The sequence below is a fragment of the Lutjanus erythropterus genome, chromosome 15 (genome assembly GCF_056507025.1).
Source record: "Lutjanus erythropterus isolate fLutEry1 chromosome 15, fLutEry1.hap2, whole genome shotgun sequence".
NCBI lineage: Eukaryota > Metazoa > Chordata > Actinopteri > Lutjaniformes > Lutjanidae > Lutjanus > Lutjanus erythropterus.
Window position 1 is genome coordinate 16,283,426 of NC_139331.1, and position 21,537 is coordinate 16,304,962.

Below are 21,537 nucleotides of genomic sequence, written 5' to 3' on the forward strand. Positions count from 1 at the left end.
AAATAATCCAAACTACCCCTTTAACACTATAAAGAATAATGTCATGTGTTGCATTTTATTGTGGAGGATTTATAGCCTAAGTGTGTGTGAGTGTGTGTGAACATACCTCTCCTGGTCTGATCTTAATGTAGAAGTTGTTCCTCTTGTATGAAATCTTTAGTATTTTGGGCCAAGCAAAGCGATTTATCCGAAGTCTGTCTTTGTAAACCAGGAGTCCATTGGCACACACACCGAGCATGATGTCCACACCCTCAGAATCCTGCAACAGTCAGATTCAAATGTACACAAATTACATTTTATAATAACATTAACATCCATGTGTGCTGCCTGTTTGTGTGTATATCAGATCATACTGTATATCAACTAGTCTGCTAAAGGTCAACAGAAACTCAATTACCACACACACAAACACTGTCAGTCAGTCCAACTCTAACACAGTTAGCTGACAGGCTAACTCACTAACAGTGCTTTTAAGTCCAAGGCCATCTGGTAATGGTGAGGCAGGGTATTGAATACAGTAGCAAATTAACAGGAAAAATCTGTTGACTAATGGGTGATCCAATATATTGATAATGTTTTACTGGGACAAACAAACATGTCACATGGTCTTTGCCCTGCTATCGGCTGCTCATCGATCTGTGCACTGCTGGTCAAAATACATCGCATCACTTTGGATAAGACACACAGACAAAATGGATGGAGAGGGAGAACAATTTCCCAAAAGCTTTTTGTGGTTTCTGTGAGTAAATAATGAATCTTAAGTGATTGCAGCTCTGGAGGAATGTATCTCAGTTTTGAAAGTAATGCCAAAGAATTTAACACAGAATAAAAGAGAGCAGCCAGCTGTGGTGCTACAACCCAGCTTGACATTCAATAAATATTAAAGCTACTACAAGCAATTTTTAACTGGTTATGAAACCGTCTCAATTTTATACAGATGCCTCTATTTGACCTACATAAGCAAACAAAACCATTCATGAGAAGTTTTGCTATTTCTGTTTAGTTGGTTTAAGTCCTTGAAATCAGGTGAAATGAGGCTGTGTTTAAATTTTCCCAAACAAAGTTTATATGATTTTATTTTTCTTGTTATATTTTATGGTTATTATGGTGGAAATACTACCACTTTGGTCCACAGGGGCCTCCAAAATCAAACAATATTAAAAAACAGAAGTGAAACTAAATGAAACCTATCTAAAAGATCCATGTAATTTGCTTTATCTACAGAATATATATATGGGTGTTTTTCTTCCTGCTGTCAAACTATTCAATCTCTAATTCAATTCTCAGGCGACCAATAGGGCTGCAACAACCAATTATTTTCATTGTCAGTGAATCATTTAGTCTATAAAATGCATATCACAATTTCCTTGAGCCCGAAAAGACATCTTAAAATCGCAACTCCTAAAATTTAGGAAGCAAATTTTTGACATTTTGGCTTGAAAAATGACAGAAACTATTCATTTATTATAAAAAAAGTTGTCAACTAATTTTCTTTTGATCAATTTATCAAGAGATTGGCAGATCGATGCAGCTGTAAGACCAAAAAACAACCAGTGGTGTACAAGTTAATGACACAGCATCCATTGTGCAACACCTGCTCCTACTGTTAACACTGTAAACACAAGACACTTTATCCAGTTACCAAATACCATTCGCTCAAGTTCAACTTCTGCATTAAATTTTTTATTGCCAGTTTTTGTATTCTCACCTTTTTGACTATTTTTGTCTCAATACACTTTATAATTATTATCAATTAAGCCTAAAGTATGTAACATTTTGTATTTTTTTATTCAGAATTTTGTATTTTTATGCTTCATTTTGAATATTATCTGATGATTAAACTACTACTACTTTTTTAGAGTTACTTATCTATGCTATGCATCTGTTTTTGTGCTGCTAAGATAAGATAAACTTGCAGCAGCAGATGCACATTTTCTTTACACTGTATGAATTCGTTGCTGCTAATGTAGCACTGGAACGGGCTGATTTCTCCCTGTAATTTTGTTTAATGCCGGTGCAATATGGTGAATCTAAAATAATTTCTATTAAACATAGAAAAGTGCATTCATGATTCTGATAATTTGACATTTGTGTATTTGACATGGTTCCTTTTTGGGCCCTGGGGTCATGAAACTTGCAGGACAAATTAAGGCACAGGACAGAAATAGATCAGCCCCTTGAATTCCCACAACTCTGGTATGCCATAAAAAAAGATTTTCAACATTTTGAAATGTTCTCTCTGCTGCCCTCATCTTTTCCCCTGTGTCGCTCTCTGTGTTGCAAACAAGTAGAGCATACTCTTAAAGGGGACTCACCTCTTTCTGTCTTTTAAGGATTTGTCCCCATCTAACTCTAACCTTATCTGTGTCCATCATGTCTTTGTGCCCTTTAGATCCTCAATCTCACATCCTCTCTCTCTATTTTCAGACTCTCTCTCTTCTTCTCACTCTGTCATGCATATTTTATGCATTTTTTCTGCCGTCTTGCACAAAGCCACACAAACTTACTCAGATAGACAGACATGGAAACAGGCACGCACTCTGCTGATGACCTGCTATCCCATTGAGAGAGACTGGCTGTTCCCATGGTAATGGCCTCCCTGACTGTTTGTACAGCTGACACACACACACACACACACACACACACACAGATACAATGACACAAACACGCAGACAAACAGACACACTCTTCTCACATCAAAGAAACTGTGCTAATCCCCTGATGTAAACATCAGAGGAGAGGAGAGGCGGGAAATGGAGAAGGAGAGGATTCATTCATTTCATTCATGTATTCATACCTTAGCATGGTGCAGGTCCACCCCGTACATGGACAGTTTCTTGGCATTTTCTAGAAACTGGGCATCGGCCTGAGCTGGTGTCATTCCCCTAAACACACAGAAAAGGCAAATTACAACAAAAACACTTAGATTAACAACCGTATGGTGCCATAAATCAATGTTTGAACTGATCCTTCGTAAATCCCACCTCTTTCTGTTCTGTACTTTTTGTACTTAGATATGCTATGAGCTAGGCCAAGCTAGGCTGAAAAGAAAACCAAATTTCGAAGATTGTAAAAAGATGTTGCTTATTATCTATGGAATAAAAAAGGGCAAAAAATTTGGTCTCATTTTTATTGAGGTAAATGTTGAGCTGTAATAAATGTAGAAGCGCCATATAGTCACAAATTAGCTAATGCTACTTAGCTTATTTTTGCAAAATGCTAGCCGACTAGCTAGCTAACAAATTATGTTTTTCCTGTAGTGCAGATTTAATGTAGATTAGCTAACTACTTGAAATGATTATAGAGTACCCAAGTCCCGACCATTCCAGAGGACCACCATGGGACCTAATGGTAGGAGAGAAATCATTTTTTGTTCCTGTTTGAATTATGCCACAAATTACACACGATGTTTGTCAAATTAAAAGATAATTTTCCAACTCAAGAAAGTCGATGTTTGTCCGAACACTGTTTAAGTGTCAGACCATGAAGATATATAATTGAAAGACTACACACCCAGAAGTCATGTAAACAACATCATGACTTTCTCCCTCCAAAGGCTAACGGTAGCTGCTGCAGCTATGATGCCTGTGTATTTTTGTACAGGGACATAGCGGGTCTTATTCGTTCTTGCTCTTTACGGCTGATGAAAGGACCAAGAGTCAATGGATAAAACACATTAGGTAAGATAACAGCGAGATTTGCGTTGACATATATTGTGCTAGACGAGAGATGTAATTCACTGAGCAGTTTCACATAAAACTACGACAAACCTGAGACTTACATGATTGTAAAATTACATCACATGTGTAATTTGTGGCACAAAAGAAAAATATTTTGTCTCTTGCCATTGACCAAATATAATATTTTTTTTATGAATTTAGGTCCCATGGTGCACACTGGAAGGGATGTGACTTAGGCACTCTATTGAGACACACAGCAAAAAGAGGCGGGACTTAGGAAGGGCCAATTATACATTGCATGAAAAAGATCCAGTCATGGACCCTTTATTACAGGGTTTAGAACATAACTAAATAAACAGAAAGCTTTTAATGACATATAAACTTGTTCTTGTCTACTTTTGACTACATCATCCTTTTGTCTCTGACCTGTGAGATTTGTGGAGTTCAAGAATCTTTTCCTCCATCTCTTTGTTCTGATTGGGCGCAAAAGTCCGCTGACTGATGTAGTCCAGAGGCCGAGGCTGGTCAGGTTCATAGTCGCCAAATTCTGCCTGTAAACCAAAAGAACAAAGCCGATTCATGCTGATGCATAAACACAGACACAAAAGCTGTCAAAGTCACATGCGGAAACTGCACACTTGCCAACCTGCACACCACACACATGCATAAAGCATGCATATCCACACAGAATGTATTTTACCTGCAGCGTGTATGAGCCCAGCAGAGCATGAGTGACAAATGAGCAAGGCAGTCGACCTGAAGCCACGTCTTCACGGAGCTGCAGACACAACAGGTACCTACAGGAGAGAAACAGGCTGGGTTTTAGTTGAAATTAAGTCGACTCACCAAAAAAAGAAAAAAAAAAACTTGCTCAAAGCCTTTCTTTGAACTGGAACTGGCTCCATTGTTCATGACAATAATAAAGCAATCCCAGTAGCCAAATTGCCTCTCCTCCTGTGGGGCCTGGGTCAGCTGGTACAGATTAAATGTCTTAGTTGGTGCTGTGTTTGTTGTATAATTTTCTTAGTGTGCTGGTACGCTGGTTTATTGGGATAACTTAAATGTCTAATCCTGACCATGACAAACCCAAACGCAGTTGCATAACATGTGTGTTTGCAGTGAATCGTCTGTGGTTGTGTGTATTTATGACAGTATGTGTACACTGTCCTGCAGTTAACCTTCATGGAAGAATTCATTATGTGAATGGAGCTTCTGTGTGGATGACTAATTCAGACACCTCAGGGTGCTGGGAAATGTATCATCCTGGCTACTGAAAAATGTCATTCAAAGTCGCTTAAGTGGGACGGACACTTGCTGACATAAAGGCTTGAACTCCAGTCATCCAGTTACAGGACTTCTCTGCACTAGCCAAATACATTATCTCAGGACAATATTGTATTTTACCTTGTTAATGTGAGTAAATAAAGAAAGGAAAGTAACTTGAATGAAAGGCATTACTTTCCATTTATGAATAAACCATAAACCCAGGAATTAAACTGCATTTAAATGTCTATTGAAGCTTAACATAAGATGAACAGACAAAATGACATGTCTACAGTGTTGGAGGAGAAGTAAGAGTTACTGTAGCCACTCAGTGCATCAGTTGTTGATAAAGTGAGTGTATGTGTGTTAGTGAGTGTGTGCGTGTTTGTGTGTCCTCGATTAGCCTTTAGCTACACTAGAACCATCAGACAAGTTGTTCGCTCCATTAGACATACACTCCAACCTAAATGCTGTGTGCTTGGAGCATGCCTGTGTGTGTGTGTGCATATGTTCAAATACAAATGAATTAACATTGTGAAAAACGGCAGCTTGTGTCTGTTTTCGTTTACTTTTGCTGTGTTACTTTAGACATGCAAATCAATTTTAACATTGCTCCAATTAATATTCTGAAAATAACAATGGGTTGAAGAATTTTGTGTAGTCCAACAAAAAAATCTCAGAATTGGTGATTGTTTTAACAGTGGGAAGAATTGAACAGACAGTTTTGGTGTGTTTTTATTTCATTTCGGTCTGTTGAGTTTAAATGAAGTGTGTTAAAATTCAGAGAGGTAATCAGCTATATTTTTCTGTTTGACAGGGAAAACAGGCATGAGAATATTTCCTTTCTCGATATATTCTGAGTTCACTTTGTTTACTTTGTCACAGCTCACACACATCGACCAGCTGTCGTGTCTACCTGTCTCATTAGGTGGGCATGACACACCTTTAGACACATAATGTTTTGATGATCGCCTCAGTCTAACTGTACAACACAGCAAGATGACATTTTTACTTGGTTATGTGGCCTACTACTCTGAAGTGACTCATGTTTGCGCCCAGTTTCCCCTTTGTTTTGCCTCCAGCTAACACTGTGACATAATCATGACATCGACTCAAAAAGGGTCTATATGTCAATGTTGTGTTTATAGCTTGTTCCATTGTCCCAAATGGCCATAAAAAATCAATTAAGACAGGTTAAAGCCAAACACTGGTACATGTCTAACAAGGGTGTACCTGGTAATGTCCTCAGTGAGCAGTGAGGGGTCAGGAGGGTAGAACTTGACGTTGAAAGCAAACTGCCAGTTGTTACCTGGAAAAAGAGAGTAATTTACAGCACAGTAACATAACATATTGTACAGTAAGTACAGACAAATATGTGAGAAATAGAAAATCAAGAATGTGAAATGGGAATCTCTTTGATTTTAGCATCAGCATCATAATGAGGGTTGTCTGAATTTCTATACAAATCCATCCTCCCCTCTGCCCATCTCACCCATCTGTTTAATGCAGAACAGCTTTTAGAAAGTATTAAGCCTTGTACAGCACGCATGCATGCACACACACACACACACACACACACACACACACACACACACACACACACACACACACACACACAAACACAAACACAGCGGCAGATCTGGTATTGCATAACCTCATTATACCTTCACAAAATACTAAACTGTAATGTTTATCATCATCATCAAGACATCATATTTCCTATTCTCATTCTCTCAGCAGCTCATATCACCAGGCCTGCCATCTTCTCCATCTCCATCCCTTCTGTACTGCTGGGCTCCACCCAATAACACACACATGTAGGCGTGCAAACCCACACTCAATATAAAATGGAGATCACATCTTATATAAGCTGACATCACATTGAGACCATTTCCTCCTCCAAGGTCACACACGCGTGTGCACACAGATCCTCACATACAGGAATGCACACGTGCAGACGCAGAGCCTTTGCAGCTGCATCCCAGAGGAGCAGGAAGAAGGGTGGACACAGTGAAATGACATGAGGGAACTCAACGATGACACCCTCTCAAAGCCACTAACCGAAAATTATGTAACACATGAGATGAAAACAAGGTGAAACATTAGTTTTCCACTTCATGCTGATATGGTGTTTTATCTTCAGATTTCATTTTCACACATGGATATGGAAAATCTTAAATGCAGTTTGTCCCTTTTGTTAGCTTGTATGTGTGAGTATAGATGTGTGTTGATGTGTCAGGGACTGTGATTGAGTTTGTATGCCTTGTCGGCTCCACTAAGTGCTTTGGGAGTCTCTTGACCATTTTGTCTTTCCGCACAGCCATGTGCTGCCTATATATCCCACCCTTGATGCATTGACTGTGTACACATACTGATACATATACACATCTTATCCCTGAAGTAGATCCACTCATTCCTCATTCTTCCTCCACTCCTATCATATTATCACTTTCTCTTTACCTTCCCTCATTCTTATTCCTTCCTTTCTCATACACAGATCTTTCCCACCAAGCCTTTTTTGGCTGACTTATTCCTTTAAAGGATATTTTTCAATATTGTATTACAAAACATGTTTAATTAAATGTATAATATGTAAGTTCTGCTGGTAGGGGTCTCTCACAAAAAACCAATAACAACAGATGTATTTTAAAGACATTGTGAAGTAGCGTGGGATCATGGGAGTTATCTTCTCTGTTAAACAACCACCATGGGTGGAAATCTGACAAGGTAAGGTAGAAGGTAGAAATAATATTTATGCAATATTAAAGTCTTATTCATATGTTTAGTCAAGTTTGCTGACTTCCTTTTTCACTCTCTGATGTATCCAAAGTATCTTGTGTTTTACCTGATGTTTCAGCAGCTAGCAGCTAGCTAGCAACAGCTATCAGGACACACCGTTACCTTAAATAAATCACAATCACAATTTCTATGGATTTGAACATTGTTGGAAACATTTGGGATAATCCAAGTACACAACACAACAAAATATATAGCATATGTATAGAGTTTTTAGACACTTTAATGTGCAAATGTTACATATTATAGCTTTAAATATGGAGAAATATAGGAATTTGATCATATATTCTAAGATATGCCCTTATGATTGTCTCGCTTTAGCATAGGTTAAATAGGTTTATTCTCAGTATAGATATTGAACTGGTTGCAAATGTACTATGACAGTCCACTGACAGAATCAGACACGCAACACTGCTGCTGTTAAACATTAACACACACTGAAGAGGTCTACTGACTGGACTAAAGCCAGATTCTTTAGCCTTTCTGCCTGACATTGAGAATGAAATCTTGCTCTCATTATCTGTCAAAATGAAATCTAAGAAGGAGCTCACTTGCATGGATTTAAGAGTTACTTTCAGTGGTGCTTATTTCGGTCTCAAGGGCTGACAGATGGATTTTTGTGCCATTTATTATGATGGATTTGAAAGAGATTTTTGGGTTCAAGTTTCATTTTTATTGGCTCCCTGTCTGATTCTGTCAACCGATAATTTCAGCGTCTTAGATGAAATTCTCCCTCCCATTTTTCACATTTTCAAAACTTTCTAACAGCCAACCAACATGTTTTTATTCACCTTCCATTTATGTGACTTGTCATCTATTTTACTCTGATCAGATTTACCTCATTGTTTACATCATTTTTCTCCATCTTCCTACCCTATCCTCAAACCATGATGCCATGGACACAAAGAGCAGACACGCCCATGTGGTTTTGGTCATCTCCAGATGTAAGAGAATGGACAAAGCCTCTATGCCCACACCATTAAACATCAACACATTACACTACAAACACATATTTGTCCTCCTTTTGTTAGGATATATCTTTACTTTTTGCCTTTACAACACAGGGTGGTCCAAAATAACATAAGAACCTGTAAAAAACATTCAGTGACAAATGTTTAGGTCCCAGCCCAGTATGTAGTGACGTAAAGCTGCGATGGCCGAGCCTACACTGATGGTAGTTTAGAGCAAAATGGTGTCAGACCTGTCATTTGTGTGGTGCTATGTCTGTATACACACTGGCAGTAGTATCCAACACACATGACAGAGCCTCCCTCTAACTCACTATAAACATACACACACACACACAGAAAAATGTACACAAATGAACACATGCGGCCAGTTGCATTCCACTCGTCCATGACCCACAGACACACACACAGTGACGCAGCCACAAAAACACAGGCATGCATGTTCACCACACACTCTGTGCGGATTACACATGGAACCACACACACAGTCTGCACACAGCCAGATGTAACTACCTCACATATGCTAATTCTAAAATAACACTTTATGAGCCAAAATGACATGTTTTTATAAAGGCATCCTCTTAAAAGTGCGACTGGAAGTTTTTGACTGTCTGTTAAGGCCTGTTTTGACTTATAGTGTGAAAAGCAAAAAATAAACAGTGAAAGAAAAGAAGTAAAGCTTTTCTTGAAGAAAAGTCAGTGGGGTTTTCATCTCATTTCGCTTTGCAAATTTAATATAGTGTCTTTGTTGCTGCTGTATGTAAAGTATGTTTCTTGTTACTTATTGACTGATTCATTGTGTTTTTGTTGTTGTTGTATGTACAGCATATTTTTTAATGTTTTTTATGCTGCACCAGCATTTTCCTATGGGGACAATAAAGTAGTATTTGGTATTTGGCATATTCTTCAAACACCCTCAGAAAAATTACCCAAGACACTAACAAATAAAAAAAAATCCAACCACAAATAACATGACTTCTAATTAAATCTTCAACAAATGAAATGACAAACTAGAACAAAAACTTGATTCATCTCCATTCTAACAAATCTTGTTTGTCACTGTGCTCTTTACTGATTACGGATGTCATCTAGAGTCCCGCACCGGGTCAGACACAGATAAAAATTTAGTAATTGCAGGCAGGCAGCTGGTGAGAACCATAATATAGCCCATACAATACAATAATGTGTTTTGTTCCCTGGTGAAATCAGAAATAAAAATGATTGCGGGGGACTTATATTCACAGTTCCGGAGGGGTGTGGATTTGACTTAGAAATAAGGGGTAAGGGTTTGGTTCTGGATTTCATCTTTGCTGGTATGGGATGGGGCACGTTTGCAAAATTGGACCCGTGCAGGACTCTGATGTCATCACAAATGGAGGATACCTTTTTTTTTTTTTTAATTATTACAGGTGCCTGTGTGCATTCAACAACAACAAAAAAAAAACAAAGCTCTCCACACTTGATAGCTGTCTATCAACAAAAGATGAGATGCGTTGCCTCGCCCTACATTCAGAAATAGACAACAGTTAATAAAGAGATTAATGAATAATGAAGCAGAGCGATCGCTCTTTGGTAATCTCTTCTAGCCGTCAGCTCTGGCAAGACGGCTGTCATTTGGTTTCAGATGTCTCGGGCTTTGTTTGACTTAATTGTGATGCTTTTTCTATCAATGTGGGGTTACTTGAACTCTTTTATTAATTCAGTATTTATACTTAATTCATTGGCTTTTGGCTGAGAAGCAGGGTCACCTGTATTATGTGAGGCATCTTGCAGTCTGGAGGAGATAGAGACAGATGGATGGACTTGCAAAAAGCAGCAGGACTGTGATTTCAAAAAACAAACTTACTGCGTATCTGTCTCTTGATTTCCTTCATGGGATCCAACCAACACTGCAGTGAGGGAGACAGAAAACAGGAAGAAATTTAACCTCTGTTATAAAACAATGTCACAAGACACTACACAGACACACCATGTCTGGAGTTTCTATATGTATATAGATCATAAATTTTATTTGGCATACAGTACATCCTGAGCGTGTGTGTATGGATACATACCGTCTGTTCATGGCTGTCCGTGTATGTCAAACCAAAGTAGTCTTTTTCCAGTAGGTTAAGGTGCTCACACACCTTAAAGAATAAGAACTGGCCTTTAGCACGTTTCTGCAGAGAGAGAGAGAGAGAGAAACACAAAGATTAAAGCTTGTGCATTGATGGACATTTTGATGCGAAAGCAATATTGACTGCTAAACAGTGTTCGAGTTGTAAAGTTTCAAATGACATTTTAAAGCCTGAGAAATATGATCATGAGTATTTTCTTTTAGTTGGTAAAAATTCTGTTTTTCTTGTTTTCCTCTTCTTATCTGTTTTCCTGCTCTTTTGCTTTTGCCTGTAAAAACACTTGGTAATCTGTTGGTTTTCACAGCTCATGTCTTATCAGGTTTAACCGTAGTTGTCTTTGTTCTTTTTGACTGACAGAGGTAGCTGGTATGCAATAAAACTTTTGAACAATTTTGAGCCATTACTATGATTCTGTCACCGAACAATGCAGAAAGATGACACTTTCACTTGGTTATGTGGCCTACTACTCTAAGGTGATTTGTGTTTGCCTCCAGTATTTCCTATGTTTTTCCTCCAGCTAACACCATGCCTTAATCATGACATCAGCACTAAAATGGTCAGTAAGGGTACCCTGTGAAAAAAGATGAAAAACTCATTTTTATGAGAGACTTATAGAGTCGCTGTTCAATCCTCTCTATCAATGAATCTCTGTTTCTTCTGTGTCATCTACATCTGTTCCATTATTCTCTTTCTCAGTGTCTCCATCTGTCTCTGGGCAACACATTCCTTCTCGGGCCCAATGGGAGCCTTCGCCATAAAAACCTCCACACTCAACTATGACAATGACATTTAGCACACATCCATGCATGCATGCGCAGAGTGTGAGCACGAGTGCGCACAAACAAACACAAAACGGTGCCCTTTAGACAGACAGAAGGGTCAGACAGAGAGCGGGTGGGAAATGGAAAAAAAGATGAAAAAGAATGAAATAATTAAATAATATTCATTTCTTTTCAGTTAGACAGCACGGCCTCGGTCTGACACACCAAGCGACACTGACGGCATTTCGCAGACAGGCTCGCAGACAGGGCAGGACGCGTGGTGAAAGTGGAAGGAAAGAGGATGAAAGGGTGCATTTTTCTTCTGGTCCTGGGACAGCTGAAAACATCTGCGGTATTTTCCTATACTTGGTCAAAGACATACACCACATACAGAAACTCGCAGTGTAGTTGCATGCTGAACGCCCCAAAGAATGTGACCTTTGAGGGTTTCTGTGTGTGTGCCAGCGTGCCTCCAAGCAAGGCACTACCTAAAAACGATTGTCTAATGGCTGCAGGCAGTTAGAGTCCTCACTTTTAACAACAAATTTCTGGACATCTGTCGCATACCATCATGTGATAGACACTGATCTGCACGACACTATGACATGAGAGCCCTTATCAGGACCACTAGTATATTGTCGAGTAAATTGTTCATCATGGATTATATGCAAAAATGGCTTTTAAATACTTTTCTATGTTACAGCTTGTATCTCCAGCAACATTAACAACTGTAAAAATCAAATGACCTTAAACTCCTATATCAAGTACCAAACTTCTGTAAGATTCACATGAACAGACTCCAGTGATTTCACTGCCAAATATTTTCATCATAGTTTTCGTCAGCCTTAACCAATGGCAAAAGCGATACGATAACTAAATAAAAATCTGCTGACACTTTTGTCGACAAATAAAACAAGTCAAAAATGTTAGGTAAGGACAAGTTGACAAGCAACTCTTTGTGTAGTCGAAAGGTTAGATGCACACAACTGGATAGTGCTGATCTACCCGGAAGTCAACTAGCATGCACTTGCTGCATGAACGGTACAGAAATGTCAACATTTAGAAGAAAGAGAAGAACAGAAATAATATAGATACATTTTACATTTGATGTCAAGGAAACCGTGTAAACCGTGTGGAGTTCCAGTCACCAGTAAAAACACAACAAATTTAAGCAACGTTTGCAAATGGGTGATCCCAAAATTCATTCAAAGGTTGTTTGTCAAGCTACAAACGTTATTTTATCAGCTAACCTCAAGCTGTTGTATTTTCACTATAAGTGAAATGCAGTTGCACAAAACAAGGTAGAGTAGTGAAGTCAATGACTCAAAGTTACTAATCTTATAATTAAAAGATTTAGATGCTAAAGACATTAAATGTTAAGTTTCCTTATCCTTCAATTAAAACAACTATATGACTAAAAAAGAATGCATGTTTGAATTGAAATGTAGTATACTTCATGTTAATGCATTATACAACTAAACCCATGACACATTTAATACAAACTAGAGCTATTCAGATCATTAAAAATGACTAAAACTAAATGACATTTTCGTGAAGACCATGACTACAACTAAAATAAAATTTGTTGTCAAAATGAACACTGATGGGGTCATATAGATCATAACAGAGCTAAAGAGATAAAGTGCCTGTAGCATCTTGTTCTGTGTAAACAAGAGGCAGTAAATGCACCCCTCTATGTGTCAAACCCACAGTAACAGTGTTTAATACTTGCAAATACTACTTGACTCATGTCTGAACCAAATGAAATTCTATGAAACGGTACTTAAACCGTGTGACACTAAAATCCTGCTGAAACCAATACTAATGAAATTCTTAGAAACAGCATTAAGACCATGTGACACTAAGACTCTCCTTTGAAACCCACTATTTAAAGAGAGTCAGAGAACGTCTGGACAAGATTTTCATTCAAGGAACTACAACTAATAAAATATGCTTTAAGTTATTACACTGGGATAAACATGATGCCATGACCGGTTCATAAATTGGACAGAAGGATGATAGATGATAGAAGAATGGAAGTTAGAGTAGGAACTGATGTGTGTCTGTGTGTGGTATTGTGTGTGTTGGAGGCCTGCTGGGCAAAACAGAAAATTTAATCTCTGGAATGCATTGTGCATCTCTCCCTCTCGCACCCTAACTATGCCAGTGTGTGGAGGGAGGGATGGATGGATATGTGTGTAAGTGTGTGTGTGTGTGTACGTCAGGACAATAGCAGTTAGCTGCGGTATCAGCGTTTTCTGTTGCGAGACAAAGCGGCTACTGTTCAAACGACCGTAGACACTCACAGGCACGCTGCTGGGCGTTGGCATACTGTAGATAAGGGAAAAGGGTTTTTAGGGTAAAGTTGCCAGTTGAAATCCCTAAACCAAATGTGGAAATGTAGACATGGAAAAGGTTCACTTTTCTGTTGAGGGGATCTTGAACCAGGCACTTAACTGCTAACAGCTCCAGTGAACCTGCACGGCAGCTATTCTGGGCTGCTTCCCGCTGAATACCAGTAAGTGCGGGAATGTGAGGAGGGGTATTGCTAAAATAAGTGCATGGTGCTTGGGAAACATGAGTTTTAACCACAAGATATGGCAATAATGAGAAAAACACATGTAAATGGACCATCAGATCAGATAATAAGCAACAGTAAGGGCTGCAAAATTAATTGAAACATTACTGTAACTGTGCCTTACTTGACAATGATCTATCTGGTGGAGCCATTTGTTGAGTAAGGAAACTTAAAAGTTAAACTTAAACTGAAAAACATAATCAGAAAAAAGATAAAAAATGAAAAAGAGTTAAGAAAGAAAATATCTTTGCTCAAACATTTGTTAGTGTTTTCAACTAAGGAAAATGCACAAAATTTGCAACCCTAGTTTGGTACAGAAACCTTTAAATTTCACACCATCATAGTTTTAAACTTTTTTTTTCCAGGGAAAAAATGAAAATTGTGATGAAAATGATCATTCAAACTAACTATCTGTCAAACTAATCTCAACGTGTTTCTTTTTCCCATATCATACAGCCCTAGCAACAGGTGAAAAACATTTCTGGTCAAACATTTCTTCTTGTCACACATACACGCAAAAAATAGATGGATAAACAGAACTACAGGTACGAGGACAAATATGTATTGTATATGCAGTCTTTAAAATACTTCTGGGTTTACCACAACTTTTTTGGGGACCTCAGGAATCTAAGACAAGCTACTAGAGAAATAGTTTTAATCGCTCTTGCAAATAGATTGTTAGAGAAGCATGAGGAACATGTGATGTTTTGAGGATCTGTAAGAGTATGTTTGAATGTGTGTGTGCGTTCGGGGGTGGGGGTCTGGAGCACGTGCTTGCGAGGGGGTAGCAGATGCAGAAAACTAATCTGGTGGGACCCACATAATCTGCCAGGTTTGTGTCTGTGAGTGTGTGTGTGTGCACGTTCTGATCACCAGACAAGCCCCTGTAGCGTACATTTATCCCCTAAACCACGCCCAAACAGTGTGTGCTTCTGCTATAACTGCACTTTGAGTCAGAAAGTTAAACACCCCCACGCTCCTACTCACACACAGACAGACAGACACACACACCAGATCTGATCCTATTAGCGATTACATCACTGACACACTGGCACTCACGTGTGGCCTACATGACCAGCAAAAGAACGTATGACGGACAATGTGTCAAACTGCTCTGTCAACAACTTGTTGATTCTCTCATGAACATACTTGCTGTACGCTGTGAAACGCTCATAGTTAGAGGCACTAATTGTTCTTGCACCATGACACACACTTGGTGAAAACATTACAGCTACAAACATTCTCTATGTTCCATCGCATTCTGCAATTTTGTATACATCAGCCACAACAAATTGGTTTGAGCCCATGTGATCAGAACAGAACTACCCTACACCTACTTTATTTTTCTTGTCTAAACAGAAATGTGGAAGGGCTGCTTTAACCTCCTCCACTCTACCTCTCCTTAACATATACACATTTTCATCATTTTCAGGATGGTATAGGGGTATTACAGGAAGGTAACGGTCAACAGCATATGCAACATAGAAGTGGTTTATACCATCTGGAAACTGAAGATTTATTTGAGATGAATCTCAGCAATGTGTTAGGGTTCATTTTCCTAAATCATCATAAATCTGTTTAAAGTTTAAAGGCTTAGGCCTTAGAACATTATGAGTGAAGTATATGACAGCAACAGTTTTGAGTTGATACCAATTATTACATAGATTTGATGCACAATCTAACCATTTCGGACCACTCATAAGTTGGGGAAAATGGTCAAAACACCCTCAAACAATAAAGATTTCTGCAAGTATTGCACTCATTGGTGATTGGATGGCATGCACTTCTGTTCTGAGAATTACTCACAGACCCTCTTACTGTCATTATACAAAGGGAAAGCCATCCATCCACTGCATGTTCCAGGTCTCTAGTTTGTGGTTGTGAAGTTTCATGATCACTAGAATAACATGGCTACTATGGTGACAAACATCATCACACATGAATGTAATTGGCCTCACTGAATCCTAAAGAGTCTCAGTTTTCCAGTCAAGCCCAATTTACTGTATACAATTCCAATACTGGTTAGGACCCACAGTATACAGAAAAATTCCACTAGAATAGGTGAAAATAACACACTTATACTGCATGTAAACAACTGCATGGTTTTTGCCCAAAACTGCATGTGATCAGGATGAAGTGGGCATGCTTGTAAAGGGGAGACTACAGGTAGCCAGAACATTCTACTTTGAACAGAACATTGGGGAAACTAGTTCTTTAAATGCTCAAATGAGCTGCATTCAAAGCCATTCAAGGTATTAAATCTAAATAACATCATCAGGCACTACAATGTCTGTGTGTCTGTTTCTGTGTTTTTTTTTTTTTTATCAAAGTCTTACCTCCACCTCACAGGTGAAGTCAGTCCCGTCCAGGAGGTTCACATGACACACCACCAGCTTCATCTTGTTCCTCCTCACCAGGCGAAGAGGAGACTGGAAAATGGAGGTCTGGCCTTCTTCCCCTTCACCTTCACCTTCCACCTCTCCTTCCTGCTCCTTCTTCTGCTCCTCTGCTGTTTCGCCCTCTGTTGTCACCTTGGCCTCCTCAGGACTTTTCTCAGCGCTCTCTTCCACCTTCTCTTCCTTGGCAGGCTGATGGAGTTTACAAAAAAAAAAAGGAAAAATGATGTCAATCCGCAGCTACACGCATGGTTCCTCCACTGTGGCAGTCATGTAAAAACTTACAATCTATTTAAAAAAGTCATCATGAATAAAATCATCTAAAATCTGACCATCTGTCCAAACTAAGAGAAAAAGAACACTGTTTTCTCTCTATCACTCTCCTTTGGTAATTCCCCCTCTAGACTGGATCTGCTGTTAGAAACTGCAGGCGTTTCTTTTGGCCTGATACTGAAATGTTGATGTCACTGGGTGGGCCTGGGTGCCTTAATGTGATCACTGGATGGAACAGATTATGTGTGTGCTTGTGTATGAGGAAGAATGGCTTTGTGTGTGTGTGTCTTTCTCTCTTGGCTGAGGCAAAGAAGGAAAATTTGTTTAGGCAAAATACTTTTACCAGCTTACAGTTGGGGGATATGTTTGGCAGTGGTTTCACCTCTGGTTACTTGGTAACTGGCAGCAAGGGAGTAAAAGTCATGTTGACATGTGACATCAAACAACAGTGATACACTGTATTTACAACAGAATCTGAATGAATCAGACAATCCTTGTACATCTGTGTTGTGTTATTCCTGTTGTTAACCACAGAATAACAACTTAATATGGGTATATCCTCTAAAAAGCAGCACAGTTACATTGGTGATCCAATCTAAAGCAGTATACTTTCCCTGACAGAGATGCTCCTCTTCTTTGTCAATGATTATGTTATAAAGGAATAGCTCCACACTTTGGGAAATCCCCTTATTCAACTTTCTTGCCAATAGTTAGATAAGAAGGTCAATACTAAATACATGTTTGCCGAAATATTTCTTAGCCTGGAGCAACAATTTCCTGGAGTTGCTGCTGTTTGCCACCTCACGGTGATGACAAGAGTCCAGGAAGTGACCGCACGGACAACAAAATGTACAAATGAAACAAACAAGCTATAACATGCAACTGAGCTTTAGAGGCAATGGCAGGTGGACTGTGTTACATTTGGATAGAACCAGGTTAGCAGTTTCCCCCTGCTTCAAGTCTTTTATGCTTTATGCTTAATGTTAGCTGGCTACCATCAATGATTAATGGAACACCTTTTTAACATCCTGAGAACCAAACATAACTTGGGGTATGAAGTATGGAGTGTTAATTCGTGAATTATATCCATAGTAATGACAGAGTGGACATAGTGTGTCTGGACGAAGAACCTCTTAGAGTTAGAGTTCAATTTTTTTTAATTGCATATTTTGATATCAGGTCGAGTCACTGTCAATTTTACATTAATGCAAAACTAAGGTATGAAATTAGCATGCAAGGCTGTTGATTAATACCATGTTCAATAACTCATACCAAGGCTTACTTGCTCACTGAGAGCATAAATGGAGAGAGATGATGTCTTAATCAACACTTCACACACATCATTTGTAAACCTGCATGTGAAGCCACAAGCAGATGAATGGGAGCCCCTGTGTCTATTTTATCTTCCAGCACTACTACTACTGATGGGGTGTGGAGAGAAATTCCGCTACGTATGACCCATACCTCAGTGTCTGCACTGGCGTTGGAATGAGATTCTGCTTCTTTTTCCTGCACTTGCTCAGACTTCACTGCCTCCTTCTCTTCAACTTCCTCTGCGTGACCGTTAACTTCTGGGGCAGACCCCTCTTCTCCTTCTGTCACCTTGTTATCGGCTTCCTCTGTGGATGAGACCTCCTTGGTTGGGGAGGTCTTCATGAGTCAGGGAAAAAAAAAACATTAACAACCCAAACAGAGAGTAATGATTAAAACATAAAATGATTGCTGTTTAATAATTTAAGCAAGGTTTTCTAATCAGCCATGAGTTTGTAATAAGAATTTTACCTGGCTCTGAGACTTCTGCTTCTTAAGCCATGTTGGCAGGTATCGAGATATTCCTTTTCCCTCTTTCCCCTCTTTCTCCTTCTCTTTTTCCTTCCCCTCTCCCTCGGCGTTGGCTACTTCCTGGGTTTCTTCTGTGGCCTTCTCTGATGGGTCCGGCTGAGCAGCTGACTCCTCGGCTTTCTCCTTCACCTCTGTCTCAGAGCCTGCTTCTGTTGTCATGGTGACAGGTCAACCTGCAGAGTGGCAGAGGGGAGAAAGGTGTTCAGTTCGATTCCCACTATCACATAGTGATAATTTTATTACTTCAAGGTTCCCACACCTTTTCCAATGTCAAACTTAAGCAATTTTAAGCATTTTCAAGATGTATTTTCCAGCACCTTACATAAATATCCTAAAAATGATTAGGCCCCATTTCATTTTTTCATCACAATAATCAGGTGTTATTGTGCTATAAACAACCAAAAACTATTCATTCAGAGAGTGATTTATTATGACAGCTATGTACTTACTATTTCAAGCAGTTTTAAGCACTCTATCCAAAATTTTTCTACTTTTCAAACCTCAAAAACTCCACATTAAAATTGTGTTTTCAAGGACTGCCTGGTAACCTCACAGTGCTGAGGAACCCACAAGAATCCTATTACCTGCTTTATATGATACATAGTTTTTATTTGGGGTTTATTATCATTGGATCATCATCTTAAATTGGGCTGCAACAATTAATCGATTATGAATCTATTAGACCTATTAAATTAATTGCCAAATATTTTGATAATAAATTAGGCAGTTTGAGTCATTTTTTAAGAAAAAAAAGTCAAAATTCTCTGATTCCAGCTTCTTAAATGTGAATATATTAAAAATATTTTCAGGTTTCTTTACTATTTTATGACAGTAAACTGAATATCTTTGAGTTGTGAGCAAAACAAAACATTTGAGGACATCACATGGGGCTTTGGGAAACACTGATCACCATATTTTTCACAATGTTCTGACATTTTATAAACCAAACAACTAATCTATTAATCAAGACAATAATTATAGGATTACTATACATTGAAAATAATAATCTTCATCATTATCCAAAAAAAAAAAACTAAAAAAATAAAAGGTATTCAGTGGTATTAAGTTTGGTTTGGCTGCTGGTATATCACAGAGAGCTGGAGAAAAATCAGACCACCACACTGAATTTGGCACGAACAATATAAATTTTTCATGGCACGCAACTTGGATTTTAGTCTGGAGTATCTTTTATAAATGAGCCACATGGTCCCATGTTTTTTATTCTTTGAGAGGGATCAATGTTAACTTTACAATGTGAGTAAGACAAATAAAATATCTCTGGAAATATAAAGCTATGAGACACTTAAGTCATATTAGATAGGGAATACAACACCAAAATCAAATATATCAGGCTTATATAAGTCAGCTGAATCTGTCCATTTGGCTCACAGCTGTTAGCACATGAGCTCATGGCTGTTTAATACATTAGCTCTTGGATATGAGTCGTCCAAGTCTCTTTTAAACAAGTACACGAAAACACAAGAGTTTAGGATGTCATTATGTCACACAACAAGTTTCATCTGAGTCAACAGCTCAACAGCTGGTTACAAGGAGTGCACACACCCACACACACAGCGATATAGGGGGAATTACTCAAGTTTTAGTATCTGAGTCATTGGTTTTTACCCTGCAGCTGTGGTCAGCACACACACTCTTCAACCCAAATATCTTTGGCAGCGCTGTCTGCACACACCTCATCACAGCAACAGACATTCTTATTCAGCATGACATTAATTTGTTGATAACACTAGATGACCATGACATTGGTCTGGAGGGGAGGTTGAGGTCAGAATGTTCAGACCTACAGGGTTTCTACCTTCAGGGTGTCTACCTACACACACACTTTGGTTTGCCGTGTGTGTTTGAACGTTTGCGTTTGCAAGCAGATTCGATTTAAGCACGATTAATACACCATGACGTCACTGTCATTCACTGTCCTTTCAATTGTGAGTGTTTCTCAGCCTGTTCCTCCTCACTCTGTCTCTCTGGCCCTCTCCCTCTGATTCTATTATTCATCACATCATCTGCATTTTACTTCCTGACCGTCTTAGCAGTTCTCCGACTTTCTCTTTTCTGCACTGCCACCTTCAATAAGAGAGGACAGACACACACACGCATATCCACAGTGCAGCAGTGGTGTGTAGGGAGGGGGCGGGAGTAAAAATAGAACAGGTCTCCTTACGCATGATCGGCTAATGAGGTAGGGAGGGGAGGAGGGGAGAAGATGGATGGATGGAGGGAGGTGTGTGTGTGTGTGTGTGTGTGTGTGTGTGTGTGTGTGTGTGTGTGTGTGTGTGTGTGTGTGTGTAAATGTCAGAAAGGCAGCACTGCATGTGCTTTTTGTGCAGATAAAGAGATAAAAGACAAATAAAACTGACTCTGATAAAGAGGGAATCCCAGTGACATTACACAACAAGCAGCACTCAGCCTCAAGCTCACTGGTTCCTATCAAAGATGTAAATCAGGTCACAAACAGATTTTAGCCATGCCATCAGTGTGGCTGTAGGGATGGCAATGTCAGTCTATTTAATGTTGTCATTTTCAACTTGCAGAAGGACCAGTGTGTAAGATTTAGCGTCATGTAGCAGTGAGCCTGCAGTTCACAAACACCTCACCACACCCTCCCCTTCTAGGCGTGTGGAGAAATCACAGTAGGGCAAAATCTTTTTTGTTGTTGTTTTTTGACGAAATGTCACCATGTCAATATTGCAATAATATGGTAGGAATAAGTATTGGTGCTTTGACAAACTTTTAACAAAATTATTTTTGATAAACAATCACCAAAGCAAAATAACAGAACAGCTAGAACTAGTCTAGTTAATTCAGAAAGTTACATCACTTATTGTAATGAAGCCTTTAAAAC

The 21,537-nt window shown here is 39.0% G+C and overlaps 1 protein-coding gene across 11 annotated transcripts in view; it reads right to left on the reverse strand.

The window, feature by feature from the left end:
* Positions 1-21,537, reverse strand: part of epb41l2 (erythrocyte membrane protein band 4.1-like 2) — a 60,593-nt gene that overhangs the window by 21,056 nt on the left and 18,000 nt on the right. For all 11 annotated transcript variants that reach the window (XM_084737683.1, XM_084737682.1, XM_084737691.1 and 8 more), the window contains exons 2-11: positions 18,615-18,847; positions 18,297-18,482; positions 16,500-16,751; positions 10,762-10,866; positions 10,554-10,596; positions 6,177-6,252; positions 4,381-4,477; positions 4,107-4,231; positions 2,798-2,885; positions 107-259 (exon numbers count right to left, since the gene is read on the reverse strand). In XM_084737683.1, coding sequence (XP_084593809.1) covers positions 107-259; positions 2,798-2,885; positions 4,107-4,231; positions 4,381-4,477; positions 6,177-6,252; positions 10,554-10,596; positions 10,762-10,866; positions 16,500-16,751; positions 18,297-18,482; positions 18,615-18,833 — 1,344 coding nt within the window. In that variant the 5' untranslated portion in view covers positions 18,834-18,847. The remainder of the gene's footprint in view (positions 1-106; positions 260-2,797; positions 2,886-4,106; positions 4,232-4,380; positions 4,478-6,176; positions 6,253-10,553; positions 10,597-10,761; positions 10,867-16,499; positions 16,752-18,296; positions 18,483-18,614; positions 18,848-21,537) is intronic.